The following is a 23,230-nucleotide window of genomic DNA, read 5'->3' as shown; positions in this document are numbered from 1 at the left end:
TTTAACGTCACAACAACAGGAAACAAAATAACAATATCTTTACTATGGACGAATATCTCGACTGGATCGCCCGCAATGGAGGCTCTTACTCTAAACTGGACTTTAGAAGAGGTACTTGCGAACCATCAATTACCTCATTCACAACAACCCAGACCAGGAAACCAATGGCACAGTCCATGCAACCGAGACTGTCTATCCAAACGACACATTCGCCACAGTCCCATTCAGGGTTACCATTACTGAGAAAGTCGCCCGCAAGACCTTTGCCGATCTGTCAGACGTCTCATGCCGCAATGTCATGGCTCTATTTGTAGCCTATCAAAGTCTTTTGGGCGATCAGTCGTTTTATGCACCCTACCTCAATATTCTTCCCAAACAAATACTCACGCCATTTTTCTGGGAAACAGAAGATCTCCACTATCTCGACCAAACCAATCTTGCAACCGCCGTTCGCGAAAGGAAGCTGAATATTTTTAATGATTATGAAGCATTAGTGGTTAGACTATCTGCAGAATTGCGTACCAAGATCACATGGTAAGAGTCATCGGCATCAACGGGCATGACAACTAAGCCAAACAATTGAAGGGAATTATTCTTGTGGGCCTACACCGTGCTGACCTCTAGAGCCTTTCCTTATACACTAATTGACCCCACACACACCGAGCCTTCTGAAGTCTTATTTCCACTTGTGGACTCACTGAACCATAAGCCAAACACAAAAATAACCTGGGTTCGAAGTGGGGATGATCAATCTGGATCTCTGTCCTTTGTTTCTGGCCAAGTGTTCAATGCAGGTGAAGAGATGTTTAATAACTATGGTCCAAAGGTAAAATAAAAAAATCAATCGAATTTAATTATATTCAATACAGTTTATTCTCTGTCTTCTTCTTTTTCTAATATATCTCTATTGTTTCCATTAGTCCAACGAAGAATGTAAGTTTAGGATGTACATGTGTAGCATAAGACGGGGTTTGAAAATAAATATGTTGTAGTACTTTTGGGTTACGGCTTCTGCTTTGAGGTAAGGAAAAAGATAAGGAAAAAAAGTAAAGACAAATAGACTAAAGATATCTGCCTTAGGTGAATGAGCATGATCATGTAGCACTCAAGCCAAACTTCTCTCGAGATCCAAACGGACAAGTTAAACTTGAGATCTTAAAGCAATGTCATATTGAATCTGGTAATCCAGATCCACTCACTTATTATGTTCATCGTGAACATATTCCTCAAATGTTCCTCAAACTTATGCGTGTCTTGGTTATGAACCAGACTGAAGCAAAAATATACATCCAATGCAAAGATTCACAACAGCTTGAGTGGGTGGGTTATCGAAATGAACTGGCAATGGTAGCCATGACTTGCGCTCTCTTGCAAAGTCGACTGAACGCAATCCGGGCTGTGGAACTAAACAGAGAGACCACGCGTTGGGTGCAGAGATGTGCATTGATGTATAGAGATGGTAATGAAACTATATATTATTTTATATATTAATGATATCAAATCATAACAATCACAAATAGCTTATCATTACTTCTATTATTTCTATTATTAACAACATCAATAACAAAAAATTAGGCCAAGAGCAGATCCTTGCTCTCACATTAATTTCCATGGAAAATCTCAAACAAACTATATTCAAGAAGATGGCACGTGACAAGAAACAAGAACGGATAGCCCCAGTGACACCTTTTGTGAATTATCTTAATCCAGGATATTTTGAATCGCTGACCTATCCTGACCTGGAGGCTGAAGGTCTGGTGATGATGGACTCAGTGACCATTACCCTTGGTCAATTACTGCGCGATAAAAAATTCAAATCCACTATTGAACAGTTATTTGAAGACATTGAGGAAGAAGAAGACGTCGTTTGGATGATCGGACTCTTACACGAAAGAACCAAAAAGAACAGTCCATGGAAGCCATTCTTTGAAAAGACTGAAAAGTAAGTTAGATTTTCTAGCTACGTCTTTCCTAATCTATCATATAGAGCATATCTTCAGGAACATCAAAACCTTGAGGAATTAGAAGATCTTCATGGTTCACTCTTCCCTGCCTTTTCGGAAGCTTTTCCTGATATCTTCGCTCCCCAAGATTACACAGTCCAGTTATTTGGCTGGGCAGACATGGTGATGAACACTTATACAATAGAAAATCCCCTCTGTGTCGTACCTCTTTAATAATTTAATACAAATATATGCATACATACGTACATATATGTATATATATTATGTTACTGTCATATTGGATAATCGACACTCCGGCCCGTCTAAGTGCGCAGAGAGCCAGTGAGATATTACTCCGATTACCTTCTTTACGTCTTCACCTCACGATTTCTTTATTTAATGCACCATAGTAAAATAAGTTTCTGTAGCTATTTTTCTTCTTCTTTTTGCTTTAACTATCTATTATCTGATGTCTCTCATAAACATATTGCACGCGTGGGTCTGAAACATGTAAATCATAAAAATTCAACATGTAGAAAGTAAGGATAAACTATGCCCGAATAACCATGACAACGTGTGCGAATGTTACACCATCGTACATTTTCCTAATATGGAAGTCGTCCCTTGAGCACACACTTTTTTTTCTCATTTTCTTTCACTCTGGCTGAACAACGAGGCTCATGACTTTCAGCCTTTCATTCTCACATATTTAGCATTATCCCATTATTACATTCATTTACCTTCCTTCAATCAGATCGTCATAAAGAGACATTACAATGTCTCTGAGCGTAAAGCAGTATGCGCTACTGATGATCGGCATCATGGTCATCTTTTGTTTATTAGGCTGGATAGTTCGCAGGATTCTAGACTCGCGTTTCCATGTCCAACTTGGTCATCTTGGATTTCTCTCTATAACTGGACTAGGTTATCAAAAAACCAAAGACAAGCAACTTATACTGTCAGTTAATGTTGGAAAAATTAAGATTCGATTGAAGAAACCCGGCTGGAATGTCACAACACCTTGGATCACAATCCATTTCTCTGGCATCCATTTCAATGTACACAATCTGGAAGTCCTTCGAGCCTCGAAAAAGACACGATCCGATAGACCGAATGCACTCAACAGACGTATGTCTATGATTAATCAGTCGCTCAAACATATCCCCTGGTGGTATTCGCTTTCAATTGTAAAGAATATTCTCAAGTTTACTTCAGCTATTCCTGCCCAGCTGATCATGAATGGTCTGGCTAACTATGTGGCTATTCAATTCGATGACTGCCGTTTGAGTATCAACAACACTTGCTGTCTCTCCATCGATCAGCTCACTGTACAATCCACCCTTTTTGCTGCCCTTCTTGCCAAAACACCCCAGTCACCTGGTCACCTTTCTCTTAACGATTACCATCAACGACATTCTCTCAAGTGTGCTGATCATTTATTCCGAGAAAAGTTTTTTGAGATAGCTGTTACCTTGGGGACCATCAAACTTCTTGGATATGAGTCCAAGAATGGGGTTCTTATTCCCTCTGGAAGCAGACTCGCAATCTCATTTCATCTCTCAGCTGGATGTGTAACGCTCAAGGAAGTCGATGTCAGCCTTCAGATGGCACCAGTTCAAATTAATCTCGATTGCTTATTAAATTTGCGTACAAAACTTGCTCCGAAATCAAAGGAAAAGACTTTAGGCGACCATGCAAATATTGAATCCACCAAGAATGGAAAGCCAAAGCGAGCCAGTTCACTAATTCTAAAGTCTTTTTCCTTTTCCCTTGAGCATCTTTCGGTCTCTTACGATGATCCATCGACGAACGTTTATAGTATGATATATGTACAGTCGATACAAGCAAATGTAGCCGCTGAACGAACAGATTGCGAAGTTACATACGCATGCACTGCTAGTATTAAAGACACGGGATTGAAACTCATGGACGCACCAATATCTCTAGAAACCAATTCAACCCAGATCTGCAATTTGCCTCTTCTTCAAATCACCGCTAATACCAATCCCGAAGGAACTCAACATGAGAAGTCCACGACAAAGCCTACGCTTAAAATCCCCTTGCCTTTGTCGAAACATCAAAGATACCATCTCAAGACAAATGTATACATCCAATCTTTTGCATTTACAATTGATACAACCAAAATAGATCTTTTGCGACAAATTAAACCAACAAAAACGACCAAGTCAACTACAAATACTAGCCCCATTGCTATACCTAGTTTGGAACTCAACATTCACTTGGATACACCCTCGCTGAGCTTTCTCGCTGCGGATATAGATAGGAGCACAAAGGTCTGTGCACAAAGCATAGTGATTGATCTGACCGGAAGATACATTGCTTACAGCAAAAAGTCAAAATCTTCGCCTTCTTCACCAACCATACCTTTTGCGTCCGACCCTAGAGCGAATTCGCCAACTCTTCGTAAACGAAACTCGATGCGACCTTGGTCTCTTTTGTTCCAGAGACCATGGTATTCTAAAGAATCTGAGGAAATCGAAAAATCATTGGAAATTGACTGGGTTTATTCCGTAGCTGCCAGGAGTACAATCGATAAACTTGCTCTAAAACAAACGTGTGAGCTGTCAGAACCTGTCTTTTGCTTGAGTCAGATTATGTGTGTAGCTACAACTCAGCTGAAGACGACCGAAGACATGAAAGACCTCCGAGTAATACCAACCCTGGGAATTGTGGATGGTGAGGTGACTGTGGATAATCCTGTGTTGAATACTTGGACATGTATAGGAGACAAACTTGCTTATGTACATTGGCTGCACGAAATCACAAAAACATGGAAGCAACCCAAGCATGAACCACATAAAGAAGTAAATAAGCCATTAAATCTCGACTGGACAAAGAACTTGAGACTTTCCTTGGTCATAACAGGGGTAACTATTCTTGCGGAGGCTATCGATCCAGGCATAAAAGGGACTGGAGAGAAGAGGCCGGGGTATATTGATACTAGACCGGAAAAAGATGTTTTGATATCGTTCTGGGGTAGTATTGAGAGATTTTCGGTATCTTTCAAAGGAGCACATGTATTTGGGCATTCGAAGAGGAGCAGTCATCGATACAACCTCAGTAGCGGATCAATCAACATGACATCTGACCCTAGCCAAGAAGGGACTATGAAACGATTGGGATCACTCAAAGCATCTATTCAAAATGCATGTATTAGAAGGGAATTTCGGCCAGAAAATGGTCCAAGGAGTCTATCCCCTGAGAATAGTAAACTTTTGGGGTGGTTATCAAGAGCCAACGGCCGAGTTGATCTTCACACAGAATCAGGCGTCGTCTATGCTCGGTCAGATGTGGTTATTAAAAAGATCGGGGCACACTACTCTCTAGAGAATCACTTTGCATCCCTCATGTTTCTCCAAGCGATAAGAAAGATACAGGAAATATTAAAGAAACCCCAAGCAACCCAGCCCACTCATACCGCTCATACCGTCTCGCAAAAACTCTTCAAGATTCAGAGAATTCAATGTCAACTCAACCGGACAGATTTCCATATTCATCTACCAAAAAACACGCCTCTCTATTTGCGTATCGACGGTTTGAAAACACAATGGCAAGATACTCAACTGATGGGACCTATAATGGTTATTCGTAATCTGATGATATTTGGAATGGGCGTGAATGATTCTGGCCGATGGGATCAGCTTTTGGAAGCCGATAACCTAGACATCACTCTTCAAAACGGTATGGTCAATCCATCTGATGGTCACCAGTTGAAGCTGTCTAAGCTTTATTTGAGGATACCCTATCAATTTGTCATGGCTGATATTGTCGACAATGCACTCAATATGGTTAAAGCAATAAAGACCCTCCGCCTCCGTTTTAAATATGGAGAGCCTTTGACATTCTTTGGTCCCAAGATCAGCCCAAATCCACTTGGAATTCCTCGGATGAGTATTGTCTGTGATAACTTTACACTAGAGCTTGAAGATGATCCATTTGAGGCACGACTACGCAAAATTTGGAGAACAGGTGTTCTTGAGCAGACTAGCCGACTAGCATTAGAAGATGCATTTGAGGCAAAGGTACAATCAGTCACTCAAACAAGTGACAATCCCGAGACAGATGCTCGTGTTAGTGAAGCATTACATGGACTTCAACACCACAATGCAAATTCTTGGATCAAAAAAGTCAATTTTTTGATTCAGAAGGAAACTATGGCCTACGACAAGTCGAGACAGTCTAATTACAGAAATCCTACGTCTGAAGCTTATGATGAGATGTATGATGAACTAGATAACAGCACCTCAAAAATACCTTCACTATTTCATATCCACACCATCCCTTTACCGAGATCTCCTCCACTTTTGAATATCACCGTACTTAAGACAGCATGCAAGTTCAGCCAGCCCAGTTTTCCTTTGGAGGATACCCGCCAATTTGTACATAAAAATGGAAAAGGTATTCCATTAGACACACAGTTTTCTACACTTGTACCGTTCCATGTCGATTGGAGTGCCGGAAAGACATGGATCCAGATCAGAGATTATCCAATTCCTCTTATGCATGTTCCCCCACCGACTACAATTGACGATTCTACCCCGGCGTGGCTTCTCTCCGGCGATTACGTCTTTGGTGATGAGCTTGGCAGTATTGAAGCAACTCGAAGTATCAATGTCTTGATTGTAGATCAAGAAAATATCAATTACAATTTCAATGTGGCAAGAACCAGTACACCACCAAAGTTCTATTCAATTGTCGATATCAAGGTCTTTACTCAAAGTATGACAAGTTTCTGTTGGTCAACTTCATATCAGCCTGCTATTCAAGACATCACTGGTGCCCTTGATAATCTGACACGTCCACCTATCGATCCGTCACCAAAAGTTGGATTCTGGGACAAACTTCGGTTAATGATTCATACGCAGTGTAAGCTGGGTTTTGTTGGAGGAGGCGATGTTGCATGTGTAATGAAAGGAACAAGAAATCCGTACGATATGAGCGACAGAGGATTCGGAATGTCCATGGTTTGGCGTAAACAGGTTGAGTGGTACATTGGACATGACAATCCACAAGGAGAGTTTATGCAGTTGCTGAGCCGCGACTATGCACTAGGTGTTCCTGATTTGCTTCGTGGAGGATATGCATTCCTAAACTTGCTGCCAGAAGGACAACCCCAGTATGAAGCAAGTATCTTATCTTCTGGAGCCTCGTCAAGTGGAACTAGCTCTAGGCAAGGTCGCCCATCTGCTTGGTCCGACTCTCGCGAACCATCTCTGAATACATCTGAAGATGAAAAAGAGTTGAGATTTTCCAAGATCCTTTTGAAGCTATCCGGTGGTATCTGTATGGGTATTGGATGTCACTTAGAGCGAGTATGCTCTCCAAACTTGGACGGGTGTGGCTGTCAAGGAAACGCAATGGAAGATCGCAAATGTCGACTTCTTCATTTCTTACCCCATTATAATGTTAAATTCATGACACCTAGCGCAGTTGAGAAACTAGGGGATTCAGACGTAAGAAAAATACCATAAGTTGAAGCTTTTGTTTAACCCACATAAATTTATATAGAACTACGATGCGTATGCTGGTTTCCGTTCCCATTTCATTCATTTCTCTATCAGTATCGTAAAGCTAAAGATTGAGGAAGACAAGGAAGCTGATCTCGATGTAGTTTCTATGAACTCTATGCACTTAACTCCTAATACCCTTGATCATTTTGGTGCTTGGTTCAGACTTTTTGGTGGTGCAATGAATTATCCAACTCGTAGTGGTACACTTTACCCAAAACTGGATGTCCGGCCAACAAAGAAATTTAGCAAGCACATGAGTACAATGAAGTACAAGATTATGGTTGGCCCACTTATGATTGGTTATTTTTACAAAGATGAAAATGAACCTGGGAGCAGTTTATCTGTCGATGATTTGGGAGATTGTGTTGGTCTCAAGGCTCTTGTGAGTAGTTTTAACGTCGATATGCACCAGCGTAGGGAGGTTGTTCATCAAACAGGCCTCAATGTTGATAACAAACAACTCAAGGCAAACTGGCCATTACATGAAGCCGAAGTTCAATTGAAGAACGTTGATATGAGAGCAGTCAGAGCCAGTTATAGAAAGAAGCAGCCCATGGAAGATATAATTGGAGAATCTGGGTTGCCATCAAGTACCATAGATACATCAAGTGTATTTAGCAGTGACAGTAGCCGGGCAGATTGCTTTGAAGACTGGGATGAGAAGTCAAACGAAGACAGTACACCCCCAGAGTGGGTAGACTTAGACGATTTTGTGGAATTACACATGCCAACACCAAAAGTCGAACCCAAAGTCCAAGTACTTCCCTTTGCTTTTTCGCCATACCTGTATTATCTTAAGCAAAATAATCGAGATGATGTAGAGAAATACCGATACTTACATAAAACACATGATTGTATATTGGGAACTGCTGTTGGTAATTTTTCTTTTCTTTTTTTAAATTTTATAATAGCTTCAAAAGCTGACTGATATTTGATTAACTTATAGAAACTCGTGAGGTGCAGATGTCTCTCTTGCAGGAGCGCAGCGATAATATTGATCTTCAGATCCGCAAGCATCAAGCTCGTTTACACAACGTAGAATCTAGACTCTCTGGCCGCTCTGATGACAATGACCTGCTGAACGAGGTAAACTAATCAATTAATTAATCAATTAGTACACAATAACTTATCATCTTCTCCAGTCGCGTGCTATTGTAGAAAAGACGGAAATGCTGTTTGAAAAGCGAGGCATATTACAACGTTATCTCAGGGAGCTGTCGACTGAATCTATGCCAAATGTAGCCCACAATGGACACACCGATACAGCAGCATATTCAAGTTCGATGATCTTTGGGCACGACTCTCTTATGAAGTGGGAGAACTTGATGGGCTATTTTAGACAGCGTTATATTGTTCACAATGCCCAGATTCTTTGGAACAACTCGATCCGAAATATTATATACCACCTACTAGATGTTCAGGCGCACAAGCGTGCTCTAACATACTACATGTCTGCGCGTGCTGTAAAGTTTCTTCGAGACATGAATGAGACTCATCGTCAAAACCAGCGCAATGAGATGGGCGGATCGGAAGAAAATGAAAGCAATAGTGGGATTCAGATGGCCCAAGAATTGATTGAGAAATTACTTGCTGACCAAAAGAATATCTACGCGGCTAATGAAACAGAAGGAACTTCGAAGGACACAAGAAGAGGAAGTGGATTTTCGGAAACAAGCAATAAGAATGTTAATGATCCAGAGGCTCACATAAACAGTATCCCATCAGGCTATCTTATGAAGAGTGGATATTTAATTGACCTGTTAAATCCGCAGATTAGTCTCCAAAGTGATGCCAACCCAGACAGCCTTGTTCTCATGTCCAACCAGAGAATGCAAGTCAAGGGTTTTAATATTGTCGATGCGAGCGAATCGGAGGCTGATATGGAGCTTGTTAAAGACCGGACGATTGTGAGTATCGACAATGCCCAATTTTTTGTCGCCAAGAAGGAACAGTTTGAAACAGTTGATCTACTTCTGGATAATCACTATGGAGCCAAAGATAACGAACATTGGTTGACTTGGATTCCTTCGGAAATGTTGATTAATTATGTAAAATTGTCTGATAAGTTCCAGCGCGTTGGTACCAAATTGACTGCAACAATTCAATACGACAAGTACAACCCACTCCGAATGAAGGCTAAGCTTTACTCCAGTATTACTCAAATCCATCCTTTTGAAGACAGATGTGATACCGTTCTACTCAATTTTCCTAAATTGGCCTTGACGGCGAACTCACAGCAATACAATGCGATGTATGAGGTTGCGGTTGATCTACTGCTATATAAAGAGCCAGCCAAAAAAGAAAGACTTGCTCGTCTTCGTGAGATTATGATGGCAGCAGACAGAGGAGATCCATGTGAGATCACAAGAAAAATTGAAAATCTTCAGAACCGAATCCGCCGTCTGACAAAAACCAGGGACCATTATAGACAAAAGGTAGCTTACTTGGATGAATCACAAATGGACAAATTTCAAGATATACGAACTACATTGTACGAGCTACGTGAAGAACTCTTTCTGGGTATGGAAGCTATCAAGATTACTCAGACTAGTAAACGAAGCAACGATCATGAGCCCATCACAAACCTCAAGTTTGTTTTCTCGGCCGAAAAAGTTATCTGGGAAATGTTGACCGACAATGATACGCCGCTTTCTGAATGGAACTTAACAAATACAACATTTATTCTGATCAACAGAGAAGATCACTCAAGCACTAACACACTTGAAGTCGACCTACTCCATGTCACCAACCGCACTATACCACCCGTATTTACGGACATCATCGGTCCTTACGCAGATCCTCGTAAGGTGCATGATTTCTCTCGACATAAGATGATTCGCTGTTATATTTCCTCTCTTGCACCTGTCGGTGGTATTCCTGTCATTCAGCATCTAGAGATCAATCTGTCTCCTGTTAAAGTTCAAATGACCTATGATTTTGGAAAAGCCATGGCTTCATATATATTCCCTCCGGAAAGGCGGATAAAGCAGCCGGATACAGTTGGAACTATTTCTCTTTCGCCTTCTTCTCAAAATCTTGCAGAAATGGAAAATGGATCAGGAGAGAATGAAAGCATACAAAATTTGGATACAAAATCTGTCGACAAAGATTCACTTCGAAACGCCTCTAACACAAAGTTTTTGGATAGCGGGAAAAATACAGGGGCTGATAGTATCAAGACAGTTGATATTTCTTACATGCCAAAAGATAATGGAGATTTAGACACACCAGACACATCTTCTATAGTGTCTGCACCTCCGACCACTGGAAAGAAAGGGAAAAAAATAAATAAATCAAAACTGGATAGAAAAGGGGCAACCGATGATCTAACGGTCATGAAGAATCGTGCATCAAACAATCGTGCATTTATTCTAGTCAAAATACCAGGTGCAAAGCATTGCTTGAGCTATCAGGTAATAATATATACTTATCTCTTAAATATCAATTAATATATCAGGGACTGACAATTATTTACGTTTCAAGGGTCCGAAAGAAAAGAACATTGAAGATTTGCGTGATTTCGTGTTTCAACAACCTAATCTTGAGTACCGGAACAAAACATGGTCATGGTTTGAGCTCATGTCAAACATAAAGAAAGGTATGCTGATTGTTTGACAAAAAGAATTTTTAACTTATGTTAAATTATCTGCCTTACTCTTTACTGCTTAGATTTTATGCGTGCAGCTTTATTGAACAACAGTCCTGCGCTGATCAAAGAAAAGCTGACAATTAGACGTCATCCGCGTGATAGTACGAAGAATATAGATACTACATCATCCATACAAAGCAGTTCTTCTATTATTGAAGAAAGTGGGTTTTGTGATAGTCAAATGAAACCCCAAGGATTATACGAAGGAGACGATTTGCTTGAGTTAACTGAGAGCTCCCGGGAAGAGGAAGAGCATGAACTTGATAAGGATGCTGTGTCTTTGCATTCAAGCAATTCTCAGGAAGCTGGGTGGGAAGCCGAGGCACCCACGGACACAAAGACAGCGCGTCGCGTGCTTCCATGGGCACGAAGGTAAAGCGTCATTAGTTTAAATAACATCGGTTAAAACTAAATTTAATATTAAAATGGATTTGTTTGTTGTTTTCGGTTTCGTTTTTAGATTTAGAAAAACAAAGACCTCTGTGAACCCAACTGAAACAGTTGAACCATTACAACATGATATACCCGTGCGCGTAGAGGATGATCTTGGTTGCCAAAAAGGCACAGCTAACCACCGTCGCAGTATAGGCGGTATCAATATTCCTCCTCGTTGCGAAAAGAATATTGCCCCGGCTCCTAACGATGAGGAATTGGCAAGCAAAGGAAGAATGCTGCTTGGAAAATACTACAGCGGGCCTTCACACACACACACGATGTCAAAATTCAAGGGAAAACTGTCACATAAACCTTCGAGTGTAAAAAGTTCTTGCAGTGCAGGCAAGGGTTTGTAGATTGCTATAAATCTAATGTCATTGTTCTTGCATTATTTGTTTTGTTTATCTGTTTAATTTGCTTTATTCGTCCTATTTTAACTTTCTTTCCATAGCTTGTATCTTGTATTATACTGTATTTTTCTTAATGGCTTTTTTACTATATTATTTCAAATGTTTTTTTAAGTAGTAATATATATGTATATACGCGTGTGCATATGTGGAATTACTATTCGTAATGCTGCAAGGTCTTCATGGCGTCATTCAAAATGTAGTGGTTATATATTTCAGTGGACATGGAGAATTGCTTTAATCAATATTAATTGGTATTTAAAATATGGAAATATATAGGGGTTTCTCAGTCGTTCCCTAATAATTTTTGGATTCAGGACGTAATATATAATGTACTAACGTTGATATTAAACTTAATTGGATTCATATATGATATTAGCAGAAGAAAAAAGAATTTTTGAAATATAGGGGGTACTCAACCAGGTTATTAGAAAAAAATCTTATGTAAATTTTAACTAATGATATTATTTTGTAGTTGAGGATACCAAAAGACAAAAGTACAAAATTCGTACAAAATTCATAGATTTTTATAGCATTTATAGAATAATCTTTGCACATTCTGATTTCTTCTTTGAACGTGTAGGCATCTAGACTCTCGAAGAAATCAAGTGCTCTTTCCTTTGGCTCAAGCTTTGGCAATACATTGACAACCTTGTGTATGTATTTATTGGCTTGAAGGGTTTGTTAAAGCTCTTTCACAGCAACTATCTGCTCCAGCTCTACATTAATTTCCTCTTCGATGACTTCTATAATTCATTAAGGATACAGATAAAAACATTATCTTATTGCATATAAAAAAGTAACGATTCACCCGGTCAGAGTTATACGTTTCTTGGTCAAATTTTGCTCGAAATTTGTTCGTGGCTATTACAATTTTAGCCCAATAATATTGTTTTTGTGAATGCAACAATTGTTCGAACAACGTGACTGAGTATCCCCAAAGTATTATACATCAATAAGATATTGAGTTTTTCCCTCGCGTGTCTTTACTAGAATAGTTTATCAAACTACTCTGTTGAACTTCTATAGATGGTAACAGTCCAAAGTAGTTGACATTTAACATTATAGTATGGAAAATGGATAATATATATATTATAAGAATGCTTAGTGTAGGAGACTTATTCTTCTAATTTAGGAAGAACAGTAAAAGCCCTGTAGAATTCTAAGCCATTATCACCAGCGATGGCAGATATTGGGGTATTGGCACCGATAAAGTAAACATAGCCTTCTTCAAGAGAATATGTCGTCTCTGCTTCTGGAATTCCCTCTTTCTCCTCCCCCAATATACCGCCACCTTGTGTGACAATCAGGATACTAGGACCCTGAATAGCCTTTTCATGCTCTACATCGCCAGGATTCTGAGAGGACAAAATGACAGAGAATTCTTCGATTGGTGGGTCATAAAGTAGTGAATAATCACTGAATTGAACTGGGGTCATCTTCTGTGATTCAGCTGAGCCATAGCGGTAGGTTAACATATCTACCAAAACATCTACGTGCTTAAACTTAGGCGTCAGCCCAGACCGGACAACATTGTCACTTGCAGCCATACACTCTACGCAATCTATTTTTTGTAAGGTATTAATGTAGGAAGTGTTGACCTTGCGTGGTATTCCTTACCTCCTGACAAATAGGCGTGTGGCTCATTAGCACCCAAGAAGATAGCCTGGCCTGGTTCCATTTTGATATAATTTAGCAAAAGAACTGCAAATACACCAACGTCGCCGCCTGGGTATTGTTGATCGAGTCGCAGGATAAGATTGGCTAATTCGTTTCTGTCTTCCATGTCTTTGAGACGGTCTATCATATCTGTAAGGAGCTCTTTAACTCTATCTTGAGGACTGTTCATCAGGGCAGAAAATACATTTTTAAGTGCAGACTTATTTATCTCCACATCATCAGAATCCATGATAGACAAAAATGAGTCTGTTGCTTCAGGTCCCACAATAGCTGCGAATTCAGGGTACGTCTCCAAATGGTAACCAATCTCATTCAGTGGTCTAAAGGCACACAAAGCTTCAAACGGCGTCAAGGCAATTGCCATCTCAGGCTATGATATAATAATGAGTAATTGAGAATAGTATAATATAATATATACTTATATACTTATATACATAGTTTATATTTATAACAAACTACCTTGTGATTAGGATCCTACAGGGATGTAAAGTACATATTAATTAAATGTGAAATGATACTGAGTGTATTAAATTAAAGCGGTATTTTATCTTGCCTTGTAGTTATCTGGGAAGTCTCTGAATAATCGAGCGCCCAGTGTTTTGTCTGGGTGGGCTTGGATAGAGAGTGCTTTACGAATAGAGAGAATCTTGAAAAGAAACGGGAGATCACTTTCATATTTTTCATAAATATCTTCTGTACTGAGCTCAGGATGATCTCTAATGATGTCTCTAAGAGTATCCTCATCCTCATTCATCACAATGGAGGGCGCGTTTGGATGAGTTCCCATCCACAATTCAGCATAAGGTAGAGAAGGATCAACAATGGTTCCTGATTTTTCTGCGAATTTTGCCACTTTGGATACATCGCCCAATTTTCCCCAGTCGTATGATTGAGTTTTACATTTTAGGCGGTAGATAGGAGAGGGAGGGAGTTTAGTCATTTTTTTGTAATAAAATACGGGAAAAGGAGGGTTAAAGAAGCTGAGTAGCACATCGAGCCTTAAAAAGAGACCAAGTCAAGCTTGGTGGGCGGGGATATCTGGTCTAAAATTGATGAGACCAAAATGGGATACTGATCTAGACTATGAATGAAATTCTATAGGTTTGTTGGTTGATTAGTTTCTTATATATAGGCATGTAGGAAAGTTAGTACTAAGATCTACAGATTTTTTATATCAGTGTTTTTAAAGGCACATAGATAGATGGCTATTAGTACAAGAGTTATTATTTCTCTAAAAATAAAATATATGTTACTTCTAGAGGAGAGCTATTAAGTTTTAATAAAGATATTATGAAGGCTAAACTATATAATAAATGTTTGCCAAATAAATGCTCTGGTTAATTAAATTAACTAATACTACGATTTTCAGTGCCATTAAATACATTCGTACTTACTTATTTCATTTAAAATATGTATCTTTTATTATTACTATTTCATAAAGATCAAAAACACTGCTACAAGTGATCATTTGGCAGCTGTGAAGATATAATCTTGTCGGATAGAGAAATTTATTTATACGTCACTCATTCGATGGTGTATCTAGCATACTCCAACACGTCGAGCCATTTGAAACCCACTTTTCTCCTCACTTCTCTTTCCCGAACGAACTTGACTGGAGTAAGCAACATACTCACACAAAAAAGTTCTTTTTGCATAAACTTATTTTTTTTGCGTACATAGCTTTAAAATGACTACTATTAGACCCTTGAATGACGATGAGGTTTTCAGCGAGATGAAGAAGATGGTAAGGGCTTTGTTCCAAAACGCAATGATCTAGCTGACGCATTCTTTTTTCGTCGTAAAGGTAGCTTTCATTAGGCAGGAAGCTCTTGAAAAGGCTCGAGAGATTAAGGTCAAGGTGGGTCATCATGTTAAATGTTCAGGGAGAAAACATGAAACAAAGAGTAACAGGTCAATGACATTCTCGTGTAGGCAGACGAAGAGTTCAACATTGAGAAGGTAATAACGGAGAAGGAAGGGTTTCATGCCCGCCCCTACTAAACTCTTGGTCCACTTTTAGGCAAAGATTGTTCGCCAAGAATCTCTCAATATCGAAGCCATTTTTGAACGCAAAATAAAGCAGGCTGAAGTACAAAAGAGAATGTAAGTAAAATAATATATATATGATCAACTATTATTTGACGCAGGAACTGTTTGATTTTAGCTCCCAGTCAAACTACATTAACAAGGCTCGTCTCAGAACCCTTCAGGAACGTCAATCAGTACTTGACAACCTGTTTGATGAGGCGCGAAGCCAAGTTAACGAAGTTCAGAAGGACGAGGAGCAGTATGCTGTTCTTCTTGAAAAATTGATGCTTCAGGGTGTATTTACTCTCATGGAGACCGAGGTAGTTGTCCGATGCCGCGAGGCTGATGCAGATAACGTTCAGCTTGCTATTGAGAACGTTACCAAGGAATTTGAGGAAGGTGTCAAGCAGTCAATTAGTATTTCGGTCAGTGAGGACTATTTGCCTGAATCAAGGTATGTATAATATAATAAAATAAAATAAAATACTGTGTATTATTATGATGTCTAAAAGTACACTTTATTATAGTGCTGGTGGTATTATCCTTTACGGTCTCGATAACAAAATTACTGTCGACAATACTCTCGAAGCCCGCCTAGAAATTGTCAGTGAAGAAGTAAGTACCTTATCCAAATCATGGGGTTAATCTGTTTGAATTTGGAGTAACACTATTTACTGTACTTTAGATGCTGCCTCAGATTCGTGCCACTCTCTTCGGCCACTCTCCTAACCGACGATTCTTCAACTAAGCAAACAATACACATGTATGCTGCCTTTTGTCTAGCTAAAAAAATCAGGTTTTGCTGTCAATTAGTGTGTATATGACCCCACTGATAAGACTCTGCGTCATACCCAATAAAACACATTTTTTAAGATTTGTGTTTTCTCTATTCCTTTGAAACAAAGCTTCACTTCTTTCTTTAGTTTGAAAACAGTCATATGTGTTTTTCTTTCTCAACATATTCATAAAATAATACTTGCCTTTATTACATGCATTGTATAAATAGTTAGATATTTATTAGTTCTTCGATGTATATATAAAGCGTTGGGGAACTGGTATATATGTAAGATTATGGAGAATACATGGCCAGCACTTTATAAAAAAATCTTAAAGGAAATATAATGGATACCTCATCATTAAAACTATTGTTATCTTGTTTACTTGACGCTTTATACAACACACCATCCCCATAAATTCGGTTTATTTAATGTACTGCACCACTATGGTAAAAAGGGGTAATTTTAGTAGGCGACTTTATAATTAATGAAAATCATCTTCATCTTCCTCTGCCTTCACACACTACAGAAGATAAAAATAAAAGAGTTCAGATTTATTTAAAGAGTACACTTAGCATGTTTTACTTGAAGGATATTTAGAAATAACCAGTGTGAAAGATTTATACTCTTCTGGAACTCGAAATTCTTCATCTTAAACAACGGCTCTCTGAAATATTCTCTCTTGGTCTTACGCTACTTCCAATTTGGTAAAAACGGGTGATTATATCATAAGTTTGACTCTCGTGTTTTAATTGATTAAATATTTGTTAAAAATTTAAAATAAGACAATGATATCTATCTCATAACTAATGTTTGAAGTTCAACTAACAAAAGAGATATAAGAGTGGTGTTTGTCTGTTTGTTTTTGACGCAACCATCACTTCTGGCTCTGTATTATCCAGTGCTTACCGAACAACTATACAGCAGTGCGTAATAAAAGAAAAGTGAATAACATTGAGGTATTCGCAATTTTTATGGGCTAGTATCTTAATAATAGAAAAAGTAGGTACTGTGAGAGTGCTATTTATTAAAGAGACAAAATAATATTGTTTATATCTGCTACTATTAAAATCCCTGTAATTCAAATCCCTGTTGTGTAATGGTTGGTTTACACTGCATGAGTGTACAGTGTACGTGTGTCTGGCGTGTAATGGTTCCGTAGATTGTTAACTTGCCAGATTTATTAGCAAGAAGGAACCAGTGTTTGGTTTTGGGGTCTGTTCTTCACTCAATTGTGGTGTGTATACCACAAACATTATAAATTAGCTTGGCCTATTGGTAATTTACATGAGATTTCAGTGAAGATACAAACTAATGATATTATTAAAAATATATCAGAAATATTAATAAGAAATATATTATCATTATCATTACTACTTTATCTGAGCCGAAAGATTCGATCTTTCATAGGTAACTTTATATATTCTTTATTTTTCTCTTTTGAGTTTACTAATAAGCTACTTTACACTCTTACAAAAATATATCTTTAAATATAACTTAATTCTAGTTGATTAAATGGACACAATATAGTAATTTGTCTTAAAATGCTTCAATGGCTATAAGTATAATTATAAAGAATTACAAAGGGGACAATAGGTACCAGAAAAGTATTGTCTATTTAAGAAAGTTCGTAGCTGTTTAAATACATATTTAGTTTCTTGATTTAAGATTTACATTCATTAATGATCGATTTTTACTGAAGCATTATGAAGTGTATAAGTGTCTGCTATGTGTTCTATTCTTGGAATTTTATTTGTCAGGTTTATTAGGAACTGTATTATTTATGATGAATCGTGAAGCTTATATTTTACTTAATTAAATTGTATATGCTACAGAGTTAAACAGGGCATTTATAATATTAGTAATATTTTAGTATTTTAATCTAGATATTTGGATATTATTGTTTTTTTCATTTAAATTTATTTGTATACTCTCTTAACAAATTATTAATATAAGAAGAAATATATAAGTTTATTTAATCATTACAGTAGAATAAATGGCAGCTAGGCAGAAAGTAGGCACATATATGATATATTTTTTTAGTCAAAAGCCAATGAAATTGTGGTATACACACCACAATTGAGTGAAGAACAGACCCCAAAACCAAACACTGGTTCCTTCTTGCTAATAAACCTGGCAAGTTAACAATCTACGGAACCATTACACGCCAGACACACGTACACTATACACTCATGCAGTGTAAACCAACCATTACACAACAGGGATTTGAATTACAGGGATTTTAATAGTAGCAGATATAAACAATATTATTTTGTTTCTTTAATAAATAGCACTCTCACATTTCCTATTTTCCCATTATTGAGATACTAACCCATAAACAATCCCAAATACCTCAAAAATCTCTGTAACTTATAGCGCTAATTATTCGGGCCAGACACTTTTCCTCTCGGGCACGACGTTTCTCTGGAGCACTACGTTTATTGAATCTCCGCCTTTCACCATTTACCGGCCTCATAAAAAGTGACTTGTTGTCCGGCATCCAGCAATTTTATCTGGTCCCTAACCACCCAAAGTAGTTTATATGAGTAAAATCAATCTATCAAAATATAAATAATTTAATTCATGAATAAAGTACATCTTCATTTAATATAACGGAATTTCTAGGTGTACTTAAGTAGTAACCATATTAAAATTTCTATTTTTTTATGCAGTATATACAAAATATACAATTTGTAAACGTCGTGCCCGAGAGGCAAAACGTCGTGTCCCAAACGTGACTGTGTAAGAAACATCGTGCTCGAGAGGCATAACGTCGTGTCCTAAATGTGGCGATAGAATAATTGTGTTCAAGAAAACTGTTGATGCAATATTTTACTTATTGAAAGTAAAGCTTCTATAAGTATAATTATAGAGGTTTCTAGAATTTTACTTTACATTTTAAAGAGTTCATTTTCAATGCAATGTCTTTTTTATTGTAGTTCTCATGCAATAAACGCACAATATAAAATAAATAAATAAAAATTGTGACCACACCTATTTCTGTAAAAACACAAGATCTATTTGGTTCCCGTCAACAAATCATATACCTGCTGTTGCTGATGAGTCTTTTTTTCACGATTTAACTTGAGACATAAATCATATATTTTCATTTTATGTGATTTAAGTGGAAAAGATTATAATCCATATAATTTGCATTTTTTTCAAAAACTTTCGTAATAGATATAAAGGTAATGAAGCCTTTTATGCCTAAGAAAGTTTGCATAGCAGTAAAGCTAATATATTTTTACAAAATTCATGTTTTTATTTTTTATTTTTTATTTTTATTTCTTCTGTAAAAACTCTTTCTATCATTTCCTTGCAACATGTACATGAGATATTTTATCAAAAATACAAAAAATGAAAAATATTCATATAAGACCAAAAAAAGTTTTTAATTACATATATTCAGATAACATATGAATTCAGTAAAAGTTTCATAGAAAACAAATGAGAAAAAAGTGATTCTACAAGCAAATACAATATTTTATTTTATTGAAAAAAGCAAATTTTTGAGATATTACGTTAGTTTTCTCATGATCGACCCTTTCAATTCAACTAAAAATCCTAGAACACATACATATATCTATACACTACTTGGATCCAAAGTTATAGAGAGCCAAGACTTTAATTGATAAAATAAGTAGATGCAAATGCATAATATAACATATTCGAAGATAGTTTGGCTCGATCCGTGTAACACCATCCGATATTTATGGTTTTAATTCGCTGGTTATAAGTGTAACTCGAAGGGTAAAGTACTTCCCACGAATGATCTCTAGGAAAAAACAGAGCGGAGAGTCATTTAACCCACAAGTGATAGATAGCTTATGTTGATGCAAAGAAACAAATTGATAAGATTTATAAAGATTTAAAAAAGATTGTCTAGCTAATAAAATATAAAAGTAAATGAGTAAATAAATAAGAAAAGATCTAGCTAATAAAATATAAGTAATAAAGTATAATTAAAAGAGTAATAAAATAGAAAAGAATATCGAAAAGAAATTATTTTGGAGTAAGATCAATTGGTTAATCTAGATCAGAATGGAGAGAGAGCATGGCATTTCGGCGATCATGCTTGTTAAATTCTTTGAACTTGTTCCAGTAAGTATCAAAGTTATCATCAATCTTATTTCTGGCACAACCTAAAAAAAAATAATTCAGGAACGGTTGGCCATTTTCTAGAGATATTACGGGAAAGGTCAACTGTTGTCCAGTGATTACTGTTAACATGATTAAAAATCAGAGGTTGTCGTTGTTTGGTTTTGTTGTTGGGAAGGGCAAATGGGAGAAAGGTTGTTGAGGGGGTGTTGCGGTTGTCTGAGTAGACGCAGACTGGTCGTGTATATGTGTCCGCAGCTAGTTGAGCACAGTCGGGTGTGTTAAACCACATACTGGCATCTGAACATACTGGGATGAAGTTGGTGTTGGAGTTGGTGTTTGTGTTGCTGGTGTTGCTATAATCGAGTTGAGAGCCATGTTGAATGATTTTTTCTAGTTGTCTTGTGTCAGTGCCGAAGGTATTTGTGTACAATGTTTTGTATTTTGGCAGGGCGGCTAGCATATCCCTTTTTACAAGTGGAAACTTATTTTGATCTTTGTAGATCAAGTGGGCAAGGATCCGAAAACCACACCACCCGTCAGCAGTAGGGCTAAACCCACCCTTGACATCATCGACTATCTCATGAGAGACAGGAAAACCGGGCTGGAATTTGACCCTCTTGCCAACAGAGGTGCGATTATCATACTGGTAATCTTCTAGGGCGGTGGCGGGTCTTTTTAACCCATTTTTTTGGGGGGGCATCAACTAAAAAGTATATAAGTATAAGACGATAGTTCTCTTTATGGATTCAATTACACTGTAAAATAAGAAAGCATATTACCTGGGTCGAGAAACTCTTGTTTTATTTTTGTTGTTTTATTTTTGGTGGCATCGACTAAAAAGCATATTCGTGTAAGACAACATCCCTCCACATAAATTCAATTAAAGTAAAATAAAAACACATCTTACCAGGGTCAAGAGGCTCTTGCTTTATTTGTTTTTTTTTTTTGGTAGCATCGACTAAAAAAACATGAAAGTATAAGATGGGAATCCTTTCTCATAGATTCAATTACATTGTAAAATAAGAACACATCTTACCTGGGTTGAGAGGCTCTTGTTTGTTTTTGTTTTGTTTTTTGTTTTTTGTTTTTTGTGTAGCTGCAGGCTTTCCCTCCCTCATTTTAGCTCTCAGTCTAACCATTGCCTTAAGGCCAGCCTAGTATTTCAAGATACATATTAATACTTTGTTATCTTATTTTTTTTTATCTTACATGACCAGACGAAACACTGATCTTTCTCCAGTTTGCCCGACCAAAGTCTTTGGGGAGGTACTTTGGACGTGCACTACCCTTCCGTCTGCCAGGGTACTTGATTTTTTCTGGGGCTTGAAAGTTAATCGAAGAGTGCCCAGTTTTGCCTTCGAATTCAGAAGTGACCTTCTTGATCTTATTCAGGAGGTTAGCCACTTGCTGGCTGCCCTCACAGGACCGAAACAGTGACTCGAGTTTAATTACTTCCTCCATCCACACCTCTGGTCTTTCCTCAAGCTGGAAGTTTTCCCGACAAGTGTTGTCCCTTGGCTTTACATTACGAGGATCAATAACCCACCTTTCAGGGATATCAGAAATATAGATATCCCTTCCAGCAGGCAAAGAATGGCGACAAGGTATACCATACTGGAGCTTGTTCATACATTCACAAACAATACTGCTTTCACATTTCAGTCGAACCTCTTGGTCTATTACCAGCAAAGCTCGCTTTGAGACCTTCATGAGCAGTCTAGACAAAAGCTTGTTTCGTCCAACAAGAGGGTCAACCGTGGTAGATTCCCTGATCTCCACATTCCAGAAGTCTCTCTCAAGCCTCTCGATATATCTTGAAATATTTTCAAAGGCGAGATCCAGAGAAGCTATTGCAGATATACCTCTCTTTAAGGTTTGATGGACACTTTCCACTCTTTGAGATGTTGTGCATCCAAAATGCATTATCTTCTGAGTAAGATAACCTGCCCACTTCTCTTGGCATATAATCCACCTGTCATGAAAATATGCCGAGACTGGCGCTTTCACATTGCCATTTTCTACTTCAGAACCAGCAGATACAGCGTTGAACTTATTCAGAGCCCAGTCAAACTCCTTCTTACTTTTGCTATGGATCATATTGGATATATATTCTGTCAGCTCTTCCTTTTTTTGTACCGAGCCAACTTTTCCCGAAAAAGCCTTTTCCACACTATTCAGCATGTGCTGTGGTGATCCAGACACTCGGATGTTGGATTTATCACATATAAGAACATATTCATATTGGGATAGCATAGTAGCTATCATCTTGTCAGTATAAAATATATATAAACGATTAAGTAATCAGCCCAATAATTATTACAGTTAGTACTGTAGATAATATCTTAAAGATTGTTAAGATAATTATATCATACTGCCGGGTAAACTGTGTCAGATCGATATGGAGCTAATTTAGTAGGAAGTCCTAAAGCTCTAGTATAAAAGAGAAAAGAATAGCTAAGAGCTAAAGAAGTACAATTTATGACTTGATGTCATAATTGTAACACCGACACTAGTTAAGCAGTAAATACACTCTAATAACCAAATATAGTAAAGGAAGAAAGCCTTAAGAAACTAAGACGTTGTTGTGAATGAGTATTGATTACTGCTGAATCTGAGAGTAAGACTGAAGGATAAAATAATATCCTCAGCTATTCCAGTCAAACGGATCTCCCTTTATGAT

At 37.7% G+C, this 23,230-nt stretch overlaps 6 protein-coding genes across 6 annotated transcripts; 3 read left to right on the top strand and 3 right to left on the bottom strand.

The window, feature by feature from the left end:
• Nucleotides 1-44: 44 nt before the first annotated feature.
• PHYBLDRAFT_169118 (hypothetical protein) lies at nt 45-2,177 on the top strand (the record flags this gene model as incomplete). The annotated part of the gene is made up of 8 exons (XM_018436008.1): nt 45-111; nt 153-518; nt 627-826; nt 921-933; nt 993-1,021; nt 1,081-1,459; nt 1,576-1,942; nt 1,988-2,177. The coding sequence occupies 8 exons, from the start codon at nt 45-47 to the stop codon at nt 2,175-2,177; spliced, it is 1,611 nt and encodes a 536-aa protein (XP_018290896.1).
• Nucleotides 2,178-2,719: 542 nt separating this feature from the next.
• On the top strand, nt 2,720-11,914 carry PHYBLDRAFT_65217 (hypothetical protein; the record flags this gene model as incomplete). Its single annotated transcript, XM_018441417.1, has 7 exons — nt 2,720-7,417; nt 7,473-8,349; nt 8,421-8,560; nt 8,617-10,887; nt 10,958-11,072; nt 11,144-11,495; nt 11,584-11,914. The coding sequence occupies 7 exons, from the start codon at nt 2,720-2,722 to the stop codon at nt 11,912-11,914; spliced, it is 8,784 nt and encodes a 2,927-aa protein (XP_018290895.1).
• A 1,169-nt stretch (nt 11,915-13,083) lies between these two features.
• On the bottom strand, nt 13,084-14,585 carry PHYBLDRAFT_155542 (hypothetical protein; the record flags this gene model as incomplete). The annotated part of the gene is made up of 5 exons (XM_018433417.1): nt 13,084-13,232; nt 13,254-13,529; nt 13,586-14,015; nt 14,105-14,119; nt 14,199-14,585. The coding sequence occupies 5 exons, from the start codon at nt 14,583-14,585 to the stop codon at nt 13,084-13,086; spliced, it is 1,257 nt and encodes a 418-aa protein (XP_018290894.1).
• A 659-nt stretch (nt 14,586-15,244) lies between these two features.
• PHYBLDRAFT_38868 (hypothetical protein) lies at nt 15,245-16,562 on the top strand. Its single transcript, XM_018440115.1, has 8 exons — nt 15,245-15,262; nt 15,326-15,389; nt 15,450-15,503; nt 15,578-15,604; nt 15,666-15,748; nt 15,810-16,127; nt 16,201-16,288; nt 16,359-16,562. The coding sequence occupies exons 2-8, from the start codon at nt 15,333-15,335 to the stop codon at nt 16,419-16,421; spliced, it is 690 nt and encodes a 229-aa protein (XP_018290893.1). The 5' UTR covers nt 15,245-15,262; nt 15,326-15,332; the 3' UTR covers nt 16,422-16,562.
• A 3,597-nt stretch (nt 16,563-20,159) lies between these two features.
• Nucleotides 20,160-21,250, bottom strand: PHYBLDRAFT_65221 (hypothetical protein; the record flags this gene model as incomplete). The annotated part of the gene is made up of 2 exons (XM_018441418.1): nt 20,160-20,335; nt 20,641-21,250. 2 exons carry the CDS (start codon nt 21,248-21,250, stop codon nt 20,160-20,162), a joined length of 786 nt encoding a protein of 261 aa, XP_018290892.1.
• A 114-nt stretch (nt 21,251-21,364) lies between these two features.
• PHYBLDRAFT_65222 (hypothetical protein) lies at nt 21,365-22,803 on the bottom strand (the record flags this gene model as incomplete). The annotated part of the gene is made up of 4 exons (XM_018441419.1): nt 21,365-21,414; nt 21,458-21,508; nt 21,587-21,704; nt 21,760-22,803. 4 exons carry the CDS (start codon nt 22,801-22,803, stop codon nt 21,365-21,367), a joined length of 1,263 nt encoding a protein of 420 aa, XP_018290891.1.
• Nucleotides 22,804-23,230: the final 427 nt, after the last annotated feature.

This window comes from Phycomyces blakesleeanus, assembly GCF_001638985.1.
Source record: "Phycomyces blakesleeanus NRRL 1555(-) unplaced genomic scaffold PHYBLscaffold_12, whole genome shotgun sequence".
NCBI classification, from domain to species: domain Eukaryota; kingdom Fungi; phylum Mucoromycota; class Mucoromycetes; order Mucorales; family Phycomycetaceae; genus Phycomyces; species Phycomyces blakesleeanus.
Note: the sequence above shows the minus strand (reverse complement) of the source record. Positions and strands in the feature narration are given on the sequence as shown.